A 19,932-nucleotide genomic window follows, 5' to 3' on the forward strand; every position below is an offset into this window, starting at 1 on the left:
AGTTAATAAGACGCAGTACAATTACAGGTGCATGGAGTTGCTTAAAGCTGACGCTTACAATTAGAATTGGGTCTTTTGCCCCCTCAGCTACGCCTCACTTGATGCGCGCCGCTTGCTTGCCTTGGCGGCTGGCGCCCTTTACGTTACACAGTGCCCACTACATTGCAAATATCATATCATTCGTAATTATTTGATAACCTTTTAGTTTGCATTATAGAGGACAAAAGTTTCCAACTCATACGATAATGAACGATTGAACAGAAATCGAAGGAATAATAGGGCTAGATGTGATACTTGCTTGCCAATCGGTGAGTCAAGCCGAGGTACATGTCAATCTTAAAGCTGATGGGGAACATTACATACGATTGTACGATCTCTCGTTTATATTAGATACTGTCTTCTAAGCAGTACTTTCAAAACCAAGCAAGATATCACTACCACGCGAAATGACAGTCGGGCAGCGAAATACATTCGCTACACGATATACATAACTGATTACGTTATCACCAATATCACACCATAGTGGTCATATTCTGTACATTTAACGTGTTTTTCTAAACTCATGTCAATAATATTAAATACTTCATCAAAACTACCGTGCGAGGAAGCTGTCGAATTCTCCACACTGATGTTGAAGAATTAAAATATTTTTATCACCGCTCTCTGAACATATTCGAAGTTAGGGATTGAGGTTAGATTGATGTGATAAATGTAGTTTTTTAATTGCGTGGAAAACAACCGTGCCATCGCAGAAGGCTCTGAAGCTTTTATTCTATTACGTGTGTCAGCATAGCCTTTGTTCGAGTCGTTCATATGAGAACTGATGATAATTCATGTTTTGGTACTCTCTAATCTTACCTCTTATCGCCGTCGCATTGCATATTACTTCATGACTGATGGAATGAAAATGTATCCCACGAAGCCTGCTGTTCTGCGTTACACAAATTTACTCACATAAAGCTCAAAATAATAGCTAGGCGGCAGACTTCTGAGTAGAATAATTTTTTCATTATTATCTGACTGGCAACTCTTCTTTCGTGTTAAGTGTATCTTATAGATTTTTGACACGTTCGTTTTAGAGCACGTTCAAATGCTTCCTTACTTACTCATTATCCCAACTATTTCAAGAACTATGCTTTTATAACTCTGAAAGTGAAGGCATCATTTTTCAAGAAAGCGAAGCCACTCTCGGTCCAGTTTTTACGCCGCAACATTATTATAGATAAAAAATCGATATAAATGATGTTCGCCGGTTTATTCCTTATAATTGCGAGCTTTTCAACACTGGCTCTAATATTTTTTCCATCTGTCCATTCGCATCATATGTCACAAGGCTGATGAATTGTTTACGAAATTTAATCGTATACCGTACTAACACGTTACGTTATTATCGACTGAGCGCAAGCGATCGACACGCGGTTTTTTTTAGGAAATAAAAAGAGCAAAATGCTTTATGAACTAAAAACTATATTCTTTTATAAAAAAATGAAATAGATTCAATTGAATTTGTATGGGTTTTTGTGAAAATAATTCATTTGTCGTGCGGCTTTTTGCTCTACGGCCAACTTTTCTGGAATTTATCTAGGCCATAAGGCAAGGTATGAGTGTACAGTTCAAGCATATGTTATGCATCAAGTCTTGAGGTCTGAAGTAGAATGAATTCTTGATCGAACTGACAATTTCGACGATGTTGGAAATCTTGCAAGTGGTATATTTTGGCTCTGTGTACATCGATCGTATTGATATATGGCTTAGATGAAAGCTCTTAAGATCTAGAATAGTACAGAACTTGTCAAATATCGAATTTCATTGTGAGAGGGGAGAAATATGTGATAATAATTTGGCTGGGGAGACTAGAAGGCTTCTCATCGTGGAAAAAGATAGTACGTAGGCCTGCACGCGTTTTTTTTTTGTTTTTGTGAACTTGACGCGATCGGCGATCACTGATCTTGAACAGTCTCAGTCAACCATCTTAGGCTCGCGAGAAAACGCGACTCTTTTTGAACTCCTACCTTTTCATCCGTCCAACACGATATAGAAGACATTTAAACATTTTACAGAACAGAACCTTTTAAAAATCATAGAGAACAGAATAAAAATCTTAGAATTAGTACTGAGAACCTCCGACACTCATTAACAGTTATATGACTGTGATGAGTGATAGCCATCATTTAATTGAAGCCTATATTGTAAATTTTACCACTAAGAACTTTCAGGAGATTGTGTAAATAAATGTGTATCTAACCCGAATGTTATTAAAAATAATTATTTTAATCAGGCATGTATAGCGATTGTTGGCATGACCTAAATCTAACAAACTTCTAGAAATTGGTGAGTTAAACGTGAAGACCTGAGGAGCCATTTAGTAAATTTACTGGATTCTAATACATTAGGATACAGAAATCAAGAGTACAAAAACCAAATCACGCAGCGAATCATAATCAACTTACAGCATTTCTCTCAGACTGTAATATAGTATTGGGAAATGGATAAACGATGGAGTTGATTTTTCATTGAAATTATTGTGCACACATATCGTATACCTAGATATAATAAATAGTGGTTTAATGGAGTTAAGTAATACGATTCCTAATCTAGAGTAAGTACAAGGCAATGATCGTTGAATCATGAATTCATCAATTCCACGATCAATTGATTTATAGGTATAATTCTTAAATTCCAGCGAGATGAACGCTGCATTCTATGAGGCTGGCTTACGTTGTTCCAAAGGCTTGGGTATTTCCCTGGTACCAACGAGTCCATCAGACACGAGGTTCGGCATTTCAGGGTTTGATGTTAAGCTAGAATTCTCGTTCACGTTTATCCATTCGATGTGACTGAAAATTGAATCATATTATCCATTAGAATTGCCACCAACTTATAGAGTATTGAAAGTTGATTGGTTTTCGAATGATAATCATCAAAAAATTGGTGTAGGTAAAGGTCGACTTTTTCGTACCCGAAAACCTTAGTTTGGATCTGTCTGAATAGCGATATTTCCGGTACCAATTATAATTTGGCCTCAGAGTCAGACCTGTACACGGTAGCAAGTGGATATAGGTATATACACTCTAGATGGAATCAAGTTACCTAATCATTATCCCAAAACCGATTCTCTGCTCACAAATCTAGAGAAATACACACTTCTGATTAGCAGTAAGTGACATACCTTGTCAGTACATCTGAGGCAACAAAGTGTTCTGATTTTTCTGAATACGCGCCAACCATTTCTTCCCCTTCGTCATCGTCGTAGTCATCTCCACCGTCGTAGTACTCATTGTCTGGCTCCTCCAGGACGATTGTAGCTGTGGTGGTCAGCTTAGGTTCATCGCGAGACACTTGGGCTTTTGTCTCCATGTCTGCCGTTGGACCAGGACCTCCACCTCTGTTAGGATCCAATTTTTCGATTTGGTATTTACTGTCAAAAATAATTCTGTCGACTATGATCCCGTCGTGTTTGTTTTTGTAACTGCCAATGTTTTTATTCAAATCATACGGCGCATTAACGTAGCCGTTACTTATATCTTTAATTGCAGTTAAGTTTTCGTCCGGATACCGGTGCAAAACATTTTTTTCGTAGTACAGCTGTCCTGGTCTCTTTCGTTCGTCTGAAATTTGATGGATCAATTCGATCTCGTACGTATTCTTGTGTTCTGCAACGTCAGCAGGGTGATCACGTCCCACCTGGTGCAACGGTTTTGGAATGTCCCTCTCATTCTGAACCGGTTGTCTCTGTTTGCTGGGGTAATGACTTCCGTTATCGATCTCAGTGATTATGCTAACGCCCTGTTTTTTGAACGGTCTGGGGTTGATGTTCGCCTCGGCATTGTGTATCTGGTACTCTGTGTCGTAGTAATGATGGGGTGTAAGATACTTCTTCGTTGTTGCCGAATATTCAGTCCAATACCCACCATCCGGTCTCGACGGTGGGGATGCCGGTCTGGTTTGCGACGGTTTTCCGTAAGATGGCTTAACTAAGGGTTCAACAGAAACATCAGCCCACCCCCCAGTATCACTTTGACTTGGTCTACTGTTCCAACTGTATTCGTAGGTCGTATCCGAGGTCCAGCTTTGGTCGTAGATCGGTTTCTGGGGCGCGATTTGATCGTCAGCTTCATGGATCGGCTTCACCACGGAATAGGAAGGGGTAGATGGATTAGAAGGCTCATGGTAACCCTGGGATTCCGAGAAGGAATCATGCTGCTGGTACTGATGATACTGGTTCTTGTCACTCTGAGGTCGGTTTTGTTCATAATAGTAGGGATCGGGACGTTGTGTCGGGATGGGCTTTTTGTAAGTCGTATAAAAAGTGTAAAGAGTTGGTCTCTGAGTTGTGGTGGCGGGAAACGCATCGAAAAAAGAATTGCTCGGCGCATAGTTGTTTGTTGGTCGAGAAGCGAAACCGTAGTTTGGGGGGTTCGGATTGCTGGGGTCATTAAAACCCTGTGGGATGTAAGGTCTCGGGTGGGATGTGGGGTTCCCATAGCTCGATGGCTTCGATTGAGGCTTCGGTTTAGGCCTTGGCACTGGCCTATGGGTCACCTGCGGTATGGAAACGGGGTTGGGCTCAGTGTCGTCATAGTAGATCGGCCTTGGCGACGTGTACCAGTCGTCGTATGTCACTGGTCTCTCAATCGGCCTGGCAGTCGATACGTGGTTCGGCTTGTACCGATCATCGTTGGACTGGGTGAACTGAAAATTGCTCCCTTTTATTGAATCACTTACAAAAACCGGTGAGTTCACCGCGTGGTTTTGCACAAGTATGGTAAGATTTTCATGCGTATCCAAGGGCCGTCTTATCACAACTTTGTTTTGCTGATTCACACCAGTCCTCACCGGTTTAAAAAATGGGAAGAACGACTTTTCCTCTGAGCTGACTCTTGCTTGCGCTTCAGCGCTTTCATGTTCTACGGTTGGACTGATTAATTTGGCTTGTGAATTGCTATCGTTAGTTTCGTCTTTCAGATGATTGTTTCTTCTGTTTTCCTTACGAATTGTTGAGCTAAGTCTTGTTCTCTTTCTGTGTTTGGTTCGTTGTTCTGGTGGCAATCTCTCAGCCCAGGGATCTAAGTTAAAAGTACCAATGATCTCAGTGTCACATGGAATCCTGTCATTCCTTGCCGTGTCTGGTGTCAAAAAGACGAACGGCTGTATAGTTTCAATGCTTTCCGTATTTTTACACAATATTTGCGCAAGTGTGATGCGCTTGATCTGCTGTAGCTGTGCGGCGGTGAAACTACTCTCTCTATTTGGATTTTCGTACCAGAACCTATCTCCCTTACGAAGATTGCTGAACTGCTGTGCAATTATGCAGGCAAACGTTGGCCCCACAAGTCCACCGGGAACTGGTTTTTCAGATAATCCAGCCGGGAACAGGTCTATGTCTTCGACGGAGGAGTAGAGAAATCTAAATTTCTTTGCTACCGACGCTGGCATGACACGATTCAAATCTTCCCAGATTCTAACTGGCGACAGACCGCAGGGTTCGCGCCAGTCTACGTAAGGTGGCAACCCGTGGTCTCTTCCTCGCTGGATGTTCAAAGAGGCAAGGTCCATCCCGAATCCAAAACCCGGGGTTTCGAACAAGTGGTTTGTCAATTCTTCTGTTATGAACTCGTCTCTTTTTTGAGATGGCTGGTTTATTAGACCGAGAAGAAGACGGTCTAAGGCACCAACGGTGTGGAGGTTCACAGGATTGTTGAATTCATCATGGATTGTAACGTCTGGAGTATAAAACGATGACTTTCAAGTTTTGATCGATCGATGGATGCATAAATGGATATGTGTAGATATAAATATACGTACTGTTGAATATTGGACGATGATTAGTATCGTATCTGACAAAACTACGCTGAACCAAAGAGTGACCAAATCGATAGGCCGCAGCAGCGAAAGCATTAGCTATATTCGGGTTGACCGTGGAATCGTACCCTTCGTAGTACCCTTTCCTCTTAATTTCCAAATCGAAAGCTTTGATGACTTCGGGACCTAGATAAATTTTTTTTTAAATGATTTGGCAGTCCTGCTTTGAGGGCAAATAAACGGCATTTATTGTTTTCCGGTACACATACCTAATACAATGGGGAGAAATTCGCGATACGTAATATGCTGTACAATGGCTCCGATAATTCGTCTTGTTTCTTGAAACAATTTTTCATCGCTCCAGTGTGGATTCAGTGCTGCCAATTCGGTCGCGATTCTATTGTGTTGCCGGAGGAATATAACGTGCAATGATATCAACGCCGGCTGTTCAGTAAGTCGACCATCTCCTGCTCGGAAGCAGTTTGTGTCTAAAGACCCACGTCTGCATAGATCACTTCCCTGTCTGGGAAGTAGGGGTTTCCTCGATTGAATTTTTCCGTATTGTAGAAGGCCTGAAAATTAGCACAAGAGGCAACGTATCAATTAACCAACTTGTAGATCTGTGTGCTCTGAATAAACTGGAATTTCAATTTTACGAAAATAAACTACCTAAAATATTATCAAAAGGACAAAAGTCGATCCTTTCAATTAAGAATTTCTAGGCTAGAATCACAGCAATACTGTTATTTCGTGTTTTTATATATATTCTTTGGAACAAAGAACGTAGGTTACCTTTCAAAAGATTCAAATAGTCTTAGCGAAACAAAACATTTTCTGGACTCTATTGCGTGTCACGGTATAAAAAAAAAAACCTATTGGATTCACATGCGCAACGGTAATAATATGAGTAGCATTTTTTGGATTAAAAATTACTTCGATTTCAGTATTTGACAAGTTCACAGAACGTTCGCGAATGTAATTTTAACATACTAATAAGTAGGGGTGTGCGGGTACTGAAATTCTTCGGGGCGGGTCGGGTTGGGTAAAATGGATTATTTTCAGGTCGGGTACCCGAAAATTTCGGAATACCCGAAGTTTTCGAACTACCCAAAGATTTCAGATTACCCGAAGTTTTCGAATTACCCGAAGATTCCGGGTTTACCAAGAAACTCGACCCGATGCAAACCCGACCCGAACCCGAGTTCGAGTACCCGAAATTTCGGGTACCCGCACACCTCTACTAATAAGTAATTCTCACCATAAACCTTCTAATTCCTTCTTTAGAAAAGTGCTATCCATATAATCATCATCACGCATGTAAATCCAATAATTTTTATCCGTGTAAAAACAGATTTTCAATAATTTGAGTTTCGAAAATACGGTGTACTAAATTTCTAACAAATTTCAACACATTTTGAAGAATGGTATAATTCCTACAAGCTTTCTGAAACCCAGAAAAGTAACAGGAATGAAGATATTCAAATTTTTCAAGGATATTTTGATATTCAAGTGATAAGATATTCTAAAATTCAAAGTCGTTGGGCGTGCAGATCACTTGAGAAAAAGCAGCTAGCACTTATTAGATTTATTTATTTATTTCTTCCAATTATCCAAGATATACCATCAATGCAATAATACTACGTAATAACAAATTAATATTATCAGTATATTGACGCCCGCAGGAGGAATCATTTCCTGTGCACGGAGTCGGGGTATTAACTAGCTAAAGAATAGACATTAACAAAAAACCTACACAGTAAATTATATGAATTATACTTATAAAACTTTAAAAAAAATTAATACTGCTAATTGAAGTTGAATTCCTTAGCCCAAAAGTGAAGCAAATTGTTAAATTTCGTTGAGTAATTTGTAAAGTAAATTGTAAATTTTTATTCGGTCATAGCTTCCTCAAATGTGGATTTTTTTCAGTCTGTACGAAAAAATAAATACGTTAAATCAGTATCCAATAGCGTGTTCGGTGTTGATGACGGGTAACTATTAATATGTACCTACTTCCTGGCTTTCTGGGGTCAAATCTTAATGCGGTGAATTTTTCCAGACATCCATATTTTTAAATCTTAAGTTATCACCTCTTTCTCAACAAAATACAGTCAAGACAGGAAAAATTATGATACTTGTAAATCTTTAGGTAAATCAAATTATAGCTACTTATTGACGTTGAGGTATACCGTTTATATTAAGTGATATTTTTTATCTAAAGGCATTTTGAGAGATAAATTTTCGGAAAATCAAGTCACATTTTTTTCGATCACTGTAATGTAGGTAGATACTTGTTCATTGTAAGAAGCCTGCCAATCTATGGCATCGAGGTTCTTGATAAGTTTGTTCACTTTTTGTTACAGAAACTGTATAACAGAAGTCCGTTATGGTTGGCGTGACTTTTGATGTTCTAGTTCTACTATAGGCACTATTTATGGCTTTTTAGCGTATTTATTAGCGAATAAATTTTCGATTAACCGTAGATGCATAACTACAGGATTGAAAATTTTTCTACAAAGTAATGAATTCGAAGCATTCGGATGTCGATGAAAGGACTTCGTACTTATTTATTATTGTTGATTGAATTATTGCAGACCATCCAGATAGTACCAAGATTTTTACGCATTAATTTGACTTCGTTCTGTTTTTTTTCAAGTCGTTTATAGTTTAGGAAAGATCGTGTAGTGAAACTCAAATCCTAACCGGATTCCAGACTATATAATTAATTACTATGATTTTACTCTATCGGAAAAACCCGAAGGATATATTTGGTTTACCATTTATAGTGCTACTCCTATTTATGTGTGATAAAATTTAATAGAATCTAGACTAACCATTCCTGAAGAGTCTTAGACTGTCGCTTGTCTGTACGTTGCTGCCATATACGGTGGACGCATCCAAGTAACTCGTAACCCCGGAGAGTTGGTCCCTGGGACCGAATCCACAGTCCTCACGTGGCGCTGGTCCGCTGCGAACGAATTCTAAACATCTCACACCCAGAGGACCGTAGAACCTGTCCGTAGCCGGTACAGGAATGGGCAGACACTCGGGATGCTACGAAAATAAATTTTGGTTATAGTACGGGTGAAGGTCGAGAAAACGTTCATGGTTTTCGGGCATAAAGTTGGATTTTACGCCTAGTGAGCGTAAAGTGAAAATTTTTTTTACAAAAACGACTGTGCGGCCATTTCAATCTCCTTTATGATTATTTGTAATAGATAAGTTATTTATTAATGAATAAATAATTGACCCCCCTAGTTGGTGCTCAAAATCCGTTTCTCTCACGGTTATGTGTAATATAAGTTGTGTCAAATTTCTTTTGTTCCAATTCACCCCTATTCATGTATGGTACGTTAGTTGCGTACTCTACACCCATTATGACGAAAAATATTGTTCGCATCTCGGGTGTACTACTTTGAATTAAGCGCTCTGTGTGATTGCGCAATATTTAGGGCGTAAAGTCGTATTTTACGCCCTTGATACAAAAATAGCTATTTCATTATAGTACGCCAAAACGGTATTTTATGCCCGCGTCGGTATCATAAAATCCTATTTTACACCTACGTAGAACGAAATAGCTATTTTCGTTTCAAGGGCATAAAGTTTTACATCCTCAAGTGTTATACCCGTAATGCGAACAATATTTTTCATCCTGCGTAGGCGTGAAGCGGGATTTTAAGATCCGAGCGCCGGCGTAAAGTTCCGTTATCGGCTTGTCATGACGAAAAATACTGTTCGTATCATAGGCGTAATACTTTACACCCTCGTCCTATCACGCCGAGCACTCGTATCCGCTCCGTCGTCCGTTGTGTGGCGGATCGCACTAGGGTCTAAAACTTTACGCCCTCGATGAGAAAATAGCTAAATTCCAGAATTTGGTTGATGGATGCCAGATATCACGACTACCGTTACTGTTTCGATCAATTAGTACGTTATCCACGAAAGGCAACCATGCAGAGGTATTTCATCTCGGCAACTAAAGCGTGCGTCATTGAAATGATTGGTATGACCTGAGCGTTTGGAAAATTGACAAGATACTTTGATACCTGTTTTTTGGTCCATTTTTAATAAGAGTGACTAAGGTAAAGTAATTCCCCTAAGGGAAAATCGGGTAAAAGTGGACTAGTGCCTAATGATCATTTTCACTCTTCTGTGCATAATTTTTTTTAAACACAGTGAGTTTATTTTATAGTCGAGTTGCTGTAAGTTATGTTTTATTTTTGACTAGCACCGTTTGTGCTACTTTTATTGCGAACTCGTTTAGCCCATTAATTTTGAAATACAATAATTAAATTGCCTAATTTCGAAGTACACTTGGGGAAATGGATTCTGAGATGTCTAACTTCTTCAGTAAATCATTTACGTGAGCAATGTAGATTCAGCCATGTAGTGCTACTGTCGCTGTTGGACGGCTTCTACAGGCTGAAACTGCATTACCAACGTAACTGACTTGCCGAAAAAATTTGCCGTCGCAGAATTCATTTCCTCCTGTGGTACGCCAGGCCATATATGATCATTTCGCCTCAAACACCTCCGATACGTTTAATGTGACTTCTTGGCCTAATGCCATCATGATTGAAAAAAGTTTATACATAACGTGTATAGTTTTCTGCATGATATTATTACTCTTAAATCCGTAATTTCTGTCAAGTGTCGGCCTTGTATAATACCAATAACAAAACATTTACGTTAGAGCAACGTTTGTTTGAACTATGTTTCATTGTGTCACGGCAACCATAAGCAGTTGTTTATATCGAACATGACGAATATACTACGCGCAATAACAACCAGGATCTAATCGCTGAGCGGCTCAAACCTTGACATGCAGATACGTCATTTTTCGCCGGTCACTCGTATTTGGATACGAAGATAATTAACAAAGAAAAAAGCATTTCGTGGTGATGTGGATATTACCATGAAATCTGGAGGCTGGAAAGATCCTCCTCCGTTCAAACAACATTGAGGAACAGTTCCGTTGAAAGCTCTGCCCTGTCCGGTTGCTAAAGAGAAGCGCATCAAAAAGATCAGCGTTCATTCATCTACGGTATACGAAGTGAATACTGCATTTTCAATTTGTACAACAGTTTCGTAACTAACCGGTGACATCATGATCGACAAATTGCCCCCACTGCATCAACATGTGAGTAACAGAAGCCAGGGGAATATCGTGGTCTTGGTGAATAAAGCTGGATATTTCTCTGGCACTCGGTAGCAATGTTCCATTCGTAGATCTGCGAATGGATTGAATCCCGTCATCATAGGCGGCATTTAGAAGCCTGCGAAAATTGATGCAGTTATATATGAGTAACTTTTTCATTACCCTTGATTGGGCCAATTTTGTTATTCCACGAAGCAAGAATAGTACGTTGTGTATCTAGGGCGGAAAATGAGCGATTGACGCGGGTGCGAGGCTCAGCTGAAACTCGCACGAACCTATATCGCTTTCCGCCCATGGCGCACAGGATACTTTTTGTCCACAACCTGTACCGAAAGTTTGCCTTTGAGTACACCGGAGAAGCGGTAGACCACTTCATTTTGCGCCCGCTTACGATACGTTATTTGCGCCCACCAGCATTTTGCGCCCGCTCATTTGTCACCGGTCGGGAAAAAGCCACCTTGCGCGCACTTTACATGCACGAAAAGGCAAACTTTCGGTGCAGGTTGGACAAAAAAGTTTTTGCTTCATGCAGATCCAATCTTCTCGAACACGCGACATAATCGAATTGTATTCGGTGTCAGAGAATCGATCTATATTGCAACCAGACGGTCAGCCCAGTTCGTCACGCTGAAAAATAATCCATTTTTGTTGCACAGTGATCTCGTTATGGCGAACTTTGATACAAATAAAACCGGTGTACCTTTGCATTGCCGACATAGCTGAACCCCACCAAAGTTCATTCGGGTTGTTGCAGCTACCGTCGCTCGTGCGATATCTCAGGCTTGCCGGAGGACACGGGGGAATTCCCCGTCGAGGACATTGACGATGGAGCGCCGTGCGTCGTGTGGTTTTAATGAGTGTCTCCGTTCTGCTTATTTTTGGATGTCTGTAAGGCGGCCCAAGAGATCACATCAGTGGATAGTAGATTATTGCACTTTTGTATCGAAGGTGAAGAAGTACGAAATGTATCACCTAAATCGACGATGAATGCCAAACGATTATTTTGCCACTACAACTTATAGATATCCTCCGTATAAAATGTAGCTAGTTAAGATAACTAATTAGTTACAATCACAAAATTTTTGTTTCGCATTCGCCACTATGGGTTTAGTTTATCTGACGTGATAAATTCATCTCTCTCGGGATAACCTGTTTTGCACAGAAGCCCGATAGCGATAACTCAAGCGGTAAATTAACGCAGATGTATCAAGTAGTGATTACCAATCCATAGTATCGCAGCGAATCTTTTTACTAGGAAAGAAAGGGTACTCAACGAGTACACATCCTGAGAGATTTTGATGAGCAATCTTTGGATTTTCACATTTCTAACTAAAGTTTTTAAAATAAAGTTTCTTAATAAAGGTTTCTTGACTCACTTGCTAACAAACGATTTGGCGCTTTCAAGCGTGGCAAATCCGAATCTCGCAAGCTGTCTGGCTTCTTCAGACTGATCGTTGAACGCGGCTACGTAACGTGCTGGGTTGTCGTCGGTTAGAAACAATCCTGCAAATGTTAAATATCAATGAATAACCTAGCTGGTAACCAAATAACGATAGTAAATAGACTAGAACGACGAACATACAGTATAAAAATAACAGTGGTTTTCAAATTTGCACCGATTAAATTAGCATATAGTTAACGTCTCAAACATGAAGTAGAGTGACCATATCAGAAACAGATGCACACAAGTTGCGATTTTCATGTAGAACCTCCTGACCTAGTTCAACTCACAGTTAGTCTGGTATATGAATCGAGCTCATGGGCGGGTTCTCTACAACTCATAATCAATAATTAACGATCGTAATAATAGTTGGCTCACAGTAACGGAACTGCGTTCCTGGATCTGTCCATGCGCGCTATCTTAACGATCGATAAATAAGAAGTAAACACCTTCTAGCTATACCATCACTGTCTGATTCAAAGCAGGAAGACACGCCGCGCCTGAGGGCCTTGATATGGAGCGCAAATTTGAAATGCTGAATGGCAACGGTAAAACTTAGCAGATTGACCGTCTGACTCTAAATTTAAAGTAAATCGGTTAAGCCCTCTTTCAGATATCGTGGGAGCCGCAAAAGATATCACGAAGCGAAATAGTTGACGTTATTGTCAATAACAATTCTTCCTGTCAACCAACTAATACCAATGAAAAAAAAGTAAAGAAAACTTGATCTACATACTTTTGAATGAAAGAAAGTCCAATCGAATTTAATAATTGGTCAATTCCCAATAAATTCACCCTCTTTAAGCAAACCTCAAATAAGTGATGTACTAATTCGACTCGCAGACGAAAACATCATCGCAGTACGATACGATCACACCGACAAATGGGGTGAAATTATTCTGCGCATGCTCAGCCTGCTAAGTTTCACCACTTGCTCTCTGTATACTTCACGGAAGGTATGGAGTACCTACGCAACTACTGACCCATTGAGAATAGTTTTGGCTCGGTGATGTAGTACAGGTTGTTCATGGCTTCGAGCCCGAAGTTGGTAGCTTCGATGACATCTGCGTCTATTGACTCGAGGTTCTCATTGGCAGGCATGTGCCTCTCGTCGTCTGGTTTTCTGACGTCTATATCTTCAGCAGCCATCCTACTCCAACTCGAAAATGGAAGATAGCTGTCATCCTGGCCATTGTTCGCGTCTACCGTCTTCTTTATCAACCCGTCCGGCAAAATTGGCTTGAAGGTTGTCTCGCGGTAAACGGCGGTTGTACCGTTGATAGGATAGAGTAGAATCTTGGAAAGGTTGTCAGGAGTTTCACGGTAGGGGTTCAAAGTCCGCGGGAACGTTTTAGAGGATGCCTTGCCATTCACTGTCGAGACCTTCATAAACTCCGACTCGATTCCGGCTCCTTTTTCTTGCGATTCCAAATGCCCCAAGTCTCTTCTCACGGGGTAAGGAACAGGCTTATTCTTCGCGGACAAGTTGTTCTCAATTGCTCCGTTTTTTGAAACGTTCGTCAAGTCTTTCCCAACGGGGATAAATTTGACGCTTTGGTTATTCTCACTCGTGATCCTCGACGAAGAGGTCACCGCTCCGTTGTCTGATTTTAGGATTCTGGCTGTCGTTGATTCCTGCTCGCTGTTATTCACGCCGAAACCTGCGGCACCATGGTGCGTTGTAACGTCATCGCTGGTTCCTGGAGTCCTGGTTGGATTTGTTTCAGCCTTGGCTAGTTCTTTGGTTTTCGCTTCGGTGGGTGTTAGTGTGTTTTGTACTTCTTGGCCATTTGTATCGGCTCCGATTTCGATGGAGGAAGGAGAACTCGATGCGTTGTATTTTGTGTTGCGTGCGAAGGTCGGTGATGCCAGTAAAAGGACGATGAAAACGGGTCTGCACATTACGAGAGATTTATTATTAGTCGAGTAAACGTTTGAGGCACGTTTCAATATAGGTTGGTATAATAAATCGCATGCCAGACGAATATACGGGAATTCTTGCAGCGGTAATAACAGGTTCACATTAAAAAAACCTGTATTTTGGTAAAAGTTTTCCTGTCGTGTGCAATTTTTTTTTTATTATGCAGTTCAACGTCCGATGTAAGGAATTGAGAATAGGTCAAGATTTTGATTACTAATTGCGAACGGTTCGAATATTTAAGGCCAAAAATATTTTGCAGTGAAAACCTGCTCCTTGGAGCAGTGCAAGGAAATAAATTTCGGAAAAGTCAAGAAAATAAACGCGCCCACCAAATAAATTTTCTCGCAAGGTAAAGAAGTTGCGACTTCTCAGAATTTCTCATCTCGCAACCATTCTTATACACGAGGGGCTAGTCACTCCCGAGTATACTCGCTTCTTACTTAAGGTAGTAACCTTAATCAACTTAGTTGGATTATCTATCCAAAGTCTCGGCAATACTCGTCGATACTCGTCGATACTCGTTGCCGGCGAGATTAGTACCACTGAGTTCACGAAATTCAGAAACATTTGAAATTTTGTGCACATTTTCATCAACGTGTATGAACAAAACTGCCGAAAAAAATTTGAATAAAAATCTCAGCAATCAGTTCATGTTCAAAAATATCAAAATATTAAATTTTTTTCTAATTCTTTGGAACAAGGACCGCTTTTGGTACGTGAAATTCTTTTTTTTATCCCACTATGTCAGCTGTGCACTTATAACTCGCTATTTTAAAAGGCCTTTGCGGGTGATTAACATATGACACGTATACTAAATCTACAATATCAGTTTTTTAGCTACAATATTATTAAACCATGGTGGTTTATAAACTCAGATGGCACAGTGTCAAATGTGATACTATTCAAGATGTCGATGTACAATAACATATGACAAATCAACATCCGAGAGCCTTGCACGTTATTTTTAAGGCTCAAATCTGAAGGCTCGTAAGAAATAGAAGAAATACATTTTCTCATACATTTCAACTCTATTATCTAACAAATGTCGATTTTATCTGTTATCTACAAATATAGTATGTCTATTTTTATTTTCTGCTAAGACTTTTATTTTCCTTATTTCATTTCTCACTTTTCCTTTCTTCGAGTGCATAAATTTGTATTGCAAATTTTTCCATGCATTTACCTTGCAGCCCGCTGACTACAAAATATGGGACTGTTTTTTGGGACAAACGGCTATTTTCTCTTGATTTCTGAAACTATTTTATACTATCCCACTTACAGTATGAAAAGTTATTTGCAGGAGTTGTTAAGAAGAAAAACATCGCATCGAATGAAAAAACAATAACTTTGGATACACCCAACAAAACAGACTTATGCTAGTACTTATACTGATCTATTTTAAAGATTCCACCCGTAGATAAAAAAAAAATGCGAAAACGTGTTTAACAACAATAATACACTCAAAGTTCACGATACATTAGTCAGTCATAATCTAAGTGTGCTGCAGGCATGATATGAATGAATAAAATGATATCGGGTTCAGAAGAGGCAAATTGTTGGGCTTCTACTGTAGCAGAGGAACTCGGTATTTGACCCGATGTTTTAACGGTAATTTTTCGTAGTGAAAAACTCGGCTATTCGCAACAACCTGTGCTAGTGTCTCATTTATTATTCGCACAAAATTGATTTTCGTTCAAAAGTTTTGTCTACAAATGTCATATAAATGCCATCAGCTTTGCTTCGGTCATGACTTTGACTTTCTTATAATTAATGTACGTTTGATGCAAAGTGTGTGTTAATCTAACGTTGCATATTCATCGAGTTGTCGTAACGTGTTAGAGAAACTTGAAGCTCAGCTGTATTATCAAATGCAATTTCCGTTGACAAGGGAAAGCTGTCTGTGTGTTGTCTTACATGCGTGTCGTTACTTTGGAAGGTGGGTTCCGAATGTCTGCAGTAAACTAAATACGAGATTAGCTCGTTGTAGTCACGTTGTTATAATTATTTCGTAACTGTTTTACTTGTTTAATTGACCGATAAGCGAAAATTTCAGCAAGTGTGCTCTGTAATTAAATTTGCGTAGAAAGGGTTGCCTAAACTACCCTTAAGGTTGAAATAATTTATGTTGATATATAACGTAGAGATGTAGAGCCAATTCTATCCCATAAATGAATAATTTCTTGTAGTGGTGGCGAAATTGTAGTTGTCCCGTTTCCCTTTTAAAGAAATACTCTATTAAGGTTTAGTGCATAACCTTTGGTTTTTCCTGGTCGTACAAAGCGAAGAGTTATGGTTTCAACAATTGTTCGTCTCAGATTCAGAAGTGCCCGCAAGTAAATTCTAATCACATACACAGATGAATTAATTTTTATTTGATTCCCCAAATGTACCTAAACGATACTTTTAGACACCTCCAAATACTTCATACCGTTATAGTTACATGTACAGCTAAATTATAATTGATACCGCAGTGAACAATAAGATGTGGTCAGACTTACAGATTTTCAGTTCTCATCTCGTCGAAGAAATCTGCGTGAACAAGTTATATCTTTCACAAATTCATAATATCTTCGCGCACCCTTGATTTCTGTATAAAAATTGTCTATGTTTGACCGATAGAGCTAAAAAAATCAAAAAATAGAACAAGCAACGTGGAATAAAGCACAGCGCAGAAACGCAATGATTGAAAAGTCTTGAATATGATAGGCGGACGGTGAACCGGTGAACGGCAGGGCATCAACTAACTCGCGAACAACTCAGAGTGCCCATCTTATCCGTAGGATATGCTATGCCTCAGGCAACAAGTGCGTGTTTTTTTTTTTTTTTTTCAGTTCCTCATTTTTATTCAATTTATTTTTTGTCCCACGTTTTTGCACGTTTTTACTGTTATAATCGGGCGGAGGTTCACTCTTTGATATTATAGTCACTCGACTCTCGTCAGACCTTACATATCGTGATTAAGGTCCTGGACCTGTATTGTCCGAAAAAATCCGTCCGTATATGCAAGTCATATCCGCGGTGGATGAAGGCAAATTTAAACCCTGCACTCCTGATTCGTCAGGCTGCACTCAAACCGCCCAATCGCCTTATTCCGTGACTTGCGAATTTGGTGTACCCTGTGTGTTGCCAAAGTAACGAGGTCTTAGGGATTACAGTTAAGGGCAAGTGGAACACAAATCGGAGGTATAACATATGGTATCTCAAATTGCGATTGAAAAATACGCTATGTCAAGTATACGTTTATTTTCGTTGAAATTAAGTTTCTAACACTACTGTACGTTCAAGATGCATTTTTACGTACTTTAATTGTTGAGAATGTTTTATGCTTTGATCATGGTAAGCCAAAGCATTCATACGATCTGCTTGGCCTTCGACTTGTCGAATTTCTCCCGTTGTGACAAACGATAACAATTACCAAAACAGTACAGACGTTTTTTTTTTTTAAATTATCAGAATGTCTTGATTTCAAAGTTTCTGATGATTAATGAATTTTTAGACATTTGAATTTATATCAATAGTTTTGACTAGTTATTTAAAAATATCAACATTCTTCTCTTTTTCATTCCGCGAAAAAGAATTTGAATATCTTGATAGAAATTTATATTTTCAAAATGCTGTTTATGAAAAATTCAGTTTCAATTATATTTAATCTCGAATACGCGGGCTGCATATATTATACTACTGTAAGGAACATTCTATTTTTTATGGCTCAAAGTTGAAGTGCATCAAAAAAATGCTATTAATCACCTGAAACTAAGAGCAGAAAATGTTTTCAATATTAGCAACACGTAAATGCATTTCAGCTTGGGTGGAACAGATACTTTTAACTGCAAAGAATTCCAATTGCCATAATAGTTGTCGCCGTAAACGTTGAAGTTTTTTCCTGTATACATGCAAAATTTTTAATGAATATCAAGCATTCGGTCGCATATAACTGTTGTTAACTTAATCTCGGAGAAGATAACTGTATACTTGAAATAGCGACTTTTCCAGTTACAATTTGAGAGAGCGTATTTTCTGTAGTCGTGATTTGAGGTGGCGTCTTACCCATTTGAATTTTGAGATCGCATCGTTCAGCGTCGTATTTTGAAATAGCCTGTTTTACAGCCGTATTTTACAATAGCGTCCTTCATAGTCCTATTTTAAAATCGCGTATTTTACAGTCGTATTTTCAAAAGCGGCCTTCACAGTCCGGTCATATTTTAAACTAGCATCTGTTACCGTCGTTTTTCGAAATGGCGTATTTCCTGATCAATTTTGAAATCACGTCTTCTCCAGGCGTATTTCGAACTAAGATTTTTTTCCGGCCGTATCTTGAAATATCACCTTCTCCCATCATACTGCGACAGAGCATATATCATGTCGCTGACACGTCATAAGAGACCATTCAACAAATACGTTCGCTTTGGGGGGGAGTGGAGGGGTCTAAAAAATATGACGTTTGGTTCTTGTGTACAGAATTCGTGTTTTGACACGAGAATTCCGTAAAGAAAGAAATGAAGGGCTATTTCGAATAGCCGATATATCGAAATTTCAAACATGCAAAAATAGAAGAACGAAAAATGAAATGTTCGAAATCTTGATTTTCAGCCACTCTTATCTCTTTTCAATGCTAGGCGACAAAATCTCCTCGATTATTCAAATTTTCGATTTTTAATACTTCGAATGTGTTTCACGTGGACAATCTTACTCTGTTAATCAATAGACCCAAAAGGGGTACTAAACGGGGTGAGGGAGTCGAGAGTTGTGACGTATTATTTACGGGGGAGGGGGTCAAATGAACCAACGGTACATGGGGGGGTCTAAAATCGTCCAAAAAATAGAACGTATTTGATGAATGGCCCCAAATTATACTTCACTATAGTCAGAAGTTCATAATCTCCTGAATGTTTGATGTTCTGCCATATACTCTACAACACGTATTAACGATTGTCCTTATACTTTACCCCGTCAGTGCCTCGTGGCCCGTTCCTGAGCCTGCATGTTGGCGATGGCTTTCCCAGATCCATAAAGAATTTTTGCTCGTACTTGGACTCTCCCTGTTGAAGGTTCGGAGGTTGGCGAAGTCGTCGTCCCGCCGGCACCTCCGTTTGAATTTGCATTCAGCTTGAGTGAGCCCGCGACGAAATTTGCACCCCGACACTGTGTACAACCTTCCGGCATTTTGTATGGCTGCGGTGATTTCCCGAGAAATCTTTCACTGTTTCCTAACGCGAAGCCGACTGCAGTTTTTACTTCCCTTTAGGTTCTTCTTTCTAAGCATGAACACAGATCTAGTTGCTTCGCACTATGGCTACGTTGAACCTACACTGATTGTGAGAAAAACATACCTATGATAGACAGTGAAATATTTGATTTCCGGTTACCAAACAAAAATATTGGTGTCGCAAAAAAAATTTTCTACAAGGTAACGCTGCGTTTGCTACCGGAATCGAAAATTTCATAGTCCTTCAAGCTTTCGAGTCCATGATTGAGATTTTTAGAATTCAGAATTCGGGTGCACTTATCGTTCGACATAGCCTGCGATCTGTACGAATTTGCGTAATCTCGACTTATCCTGGGCAAACCGAAGTTGCCGAAAATTTTAAGGCCATCATGGAGAATCCAGAC

General features: G+C 39.5%; 1 protein-coding gene across 2 annotated transcripts; it reads right to left on the reverse strand.

Moving 5' to 3' along the window:
- Nucleotides 1-1,688: 1,688 nt before the first annotated feature.
- Nucleotides 1,689-19,504, reverse strand: LOC124214472 (uncharacterized). 2 transcript variants are annotated; one of them, XM_046616751.2, is made up of 11 exons: nucleotides 19,269-19,504; nucleotides 13,385-14,295; nucleotides 12,337-12,463; nucleotides 11,661-11,846; nucleotides 10,900-11,078; nucleotides 10,717-10,802; nucleotides 8,637-8,856; nucleotides 6,072-6,374; nucleotides 5,806-5,988; nucleotides 3,170-5,723; nucleotides 1,689-2,837 (listed from the first exon to the last, which is right to left on the reverse strand). In XM_046616751.2, exons 2-11 carry the CDS (start codon nucleotides 13,788-13,790, stop codon nucleotides 2,702-2,704), a joined length of 4,380 nt encoding a protein of 1,459 aa, XP_046472707.1. In that variant the 5' UTR covers nucleotides 13,791-14,295; nucleotides 19,269-19,504; the 3' UTR covers nucleotides 1,689-2,701. The 2 variants fall into 2 exon arrangements, with proteins under 2 accessions (XP_046472707.1, XP_046472705.1); XM_046616749.1 differs by lacking the exon at nucleotides 19,269-19,504 and adding an exon at nucleotides 16,821-17,052.
- Between the last annotated feature and the right edge of the window lie 428 nt (nucleotides 19,505-19,932).

The sequence above is a fragment of the Neodiprion pinetum genome, chromosome 3 (genome assembly GCF_021155775.2).
Source record: "Neodiprion pinetum isolate iyNeoPine1 chromosome 3, iyNeoPine1.2, whole genome shotgun sequence".
Lineage (NCBI taxonomy): Eukaryota > Metazoa > Arthropoda > Insecta > Hymenoptera > Diprionidae > Neodiprion > Neodiprion pinetum.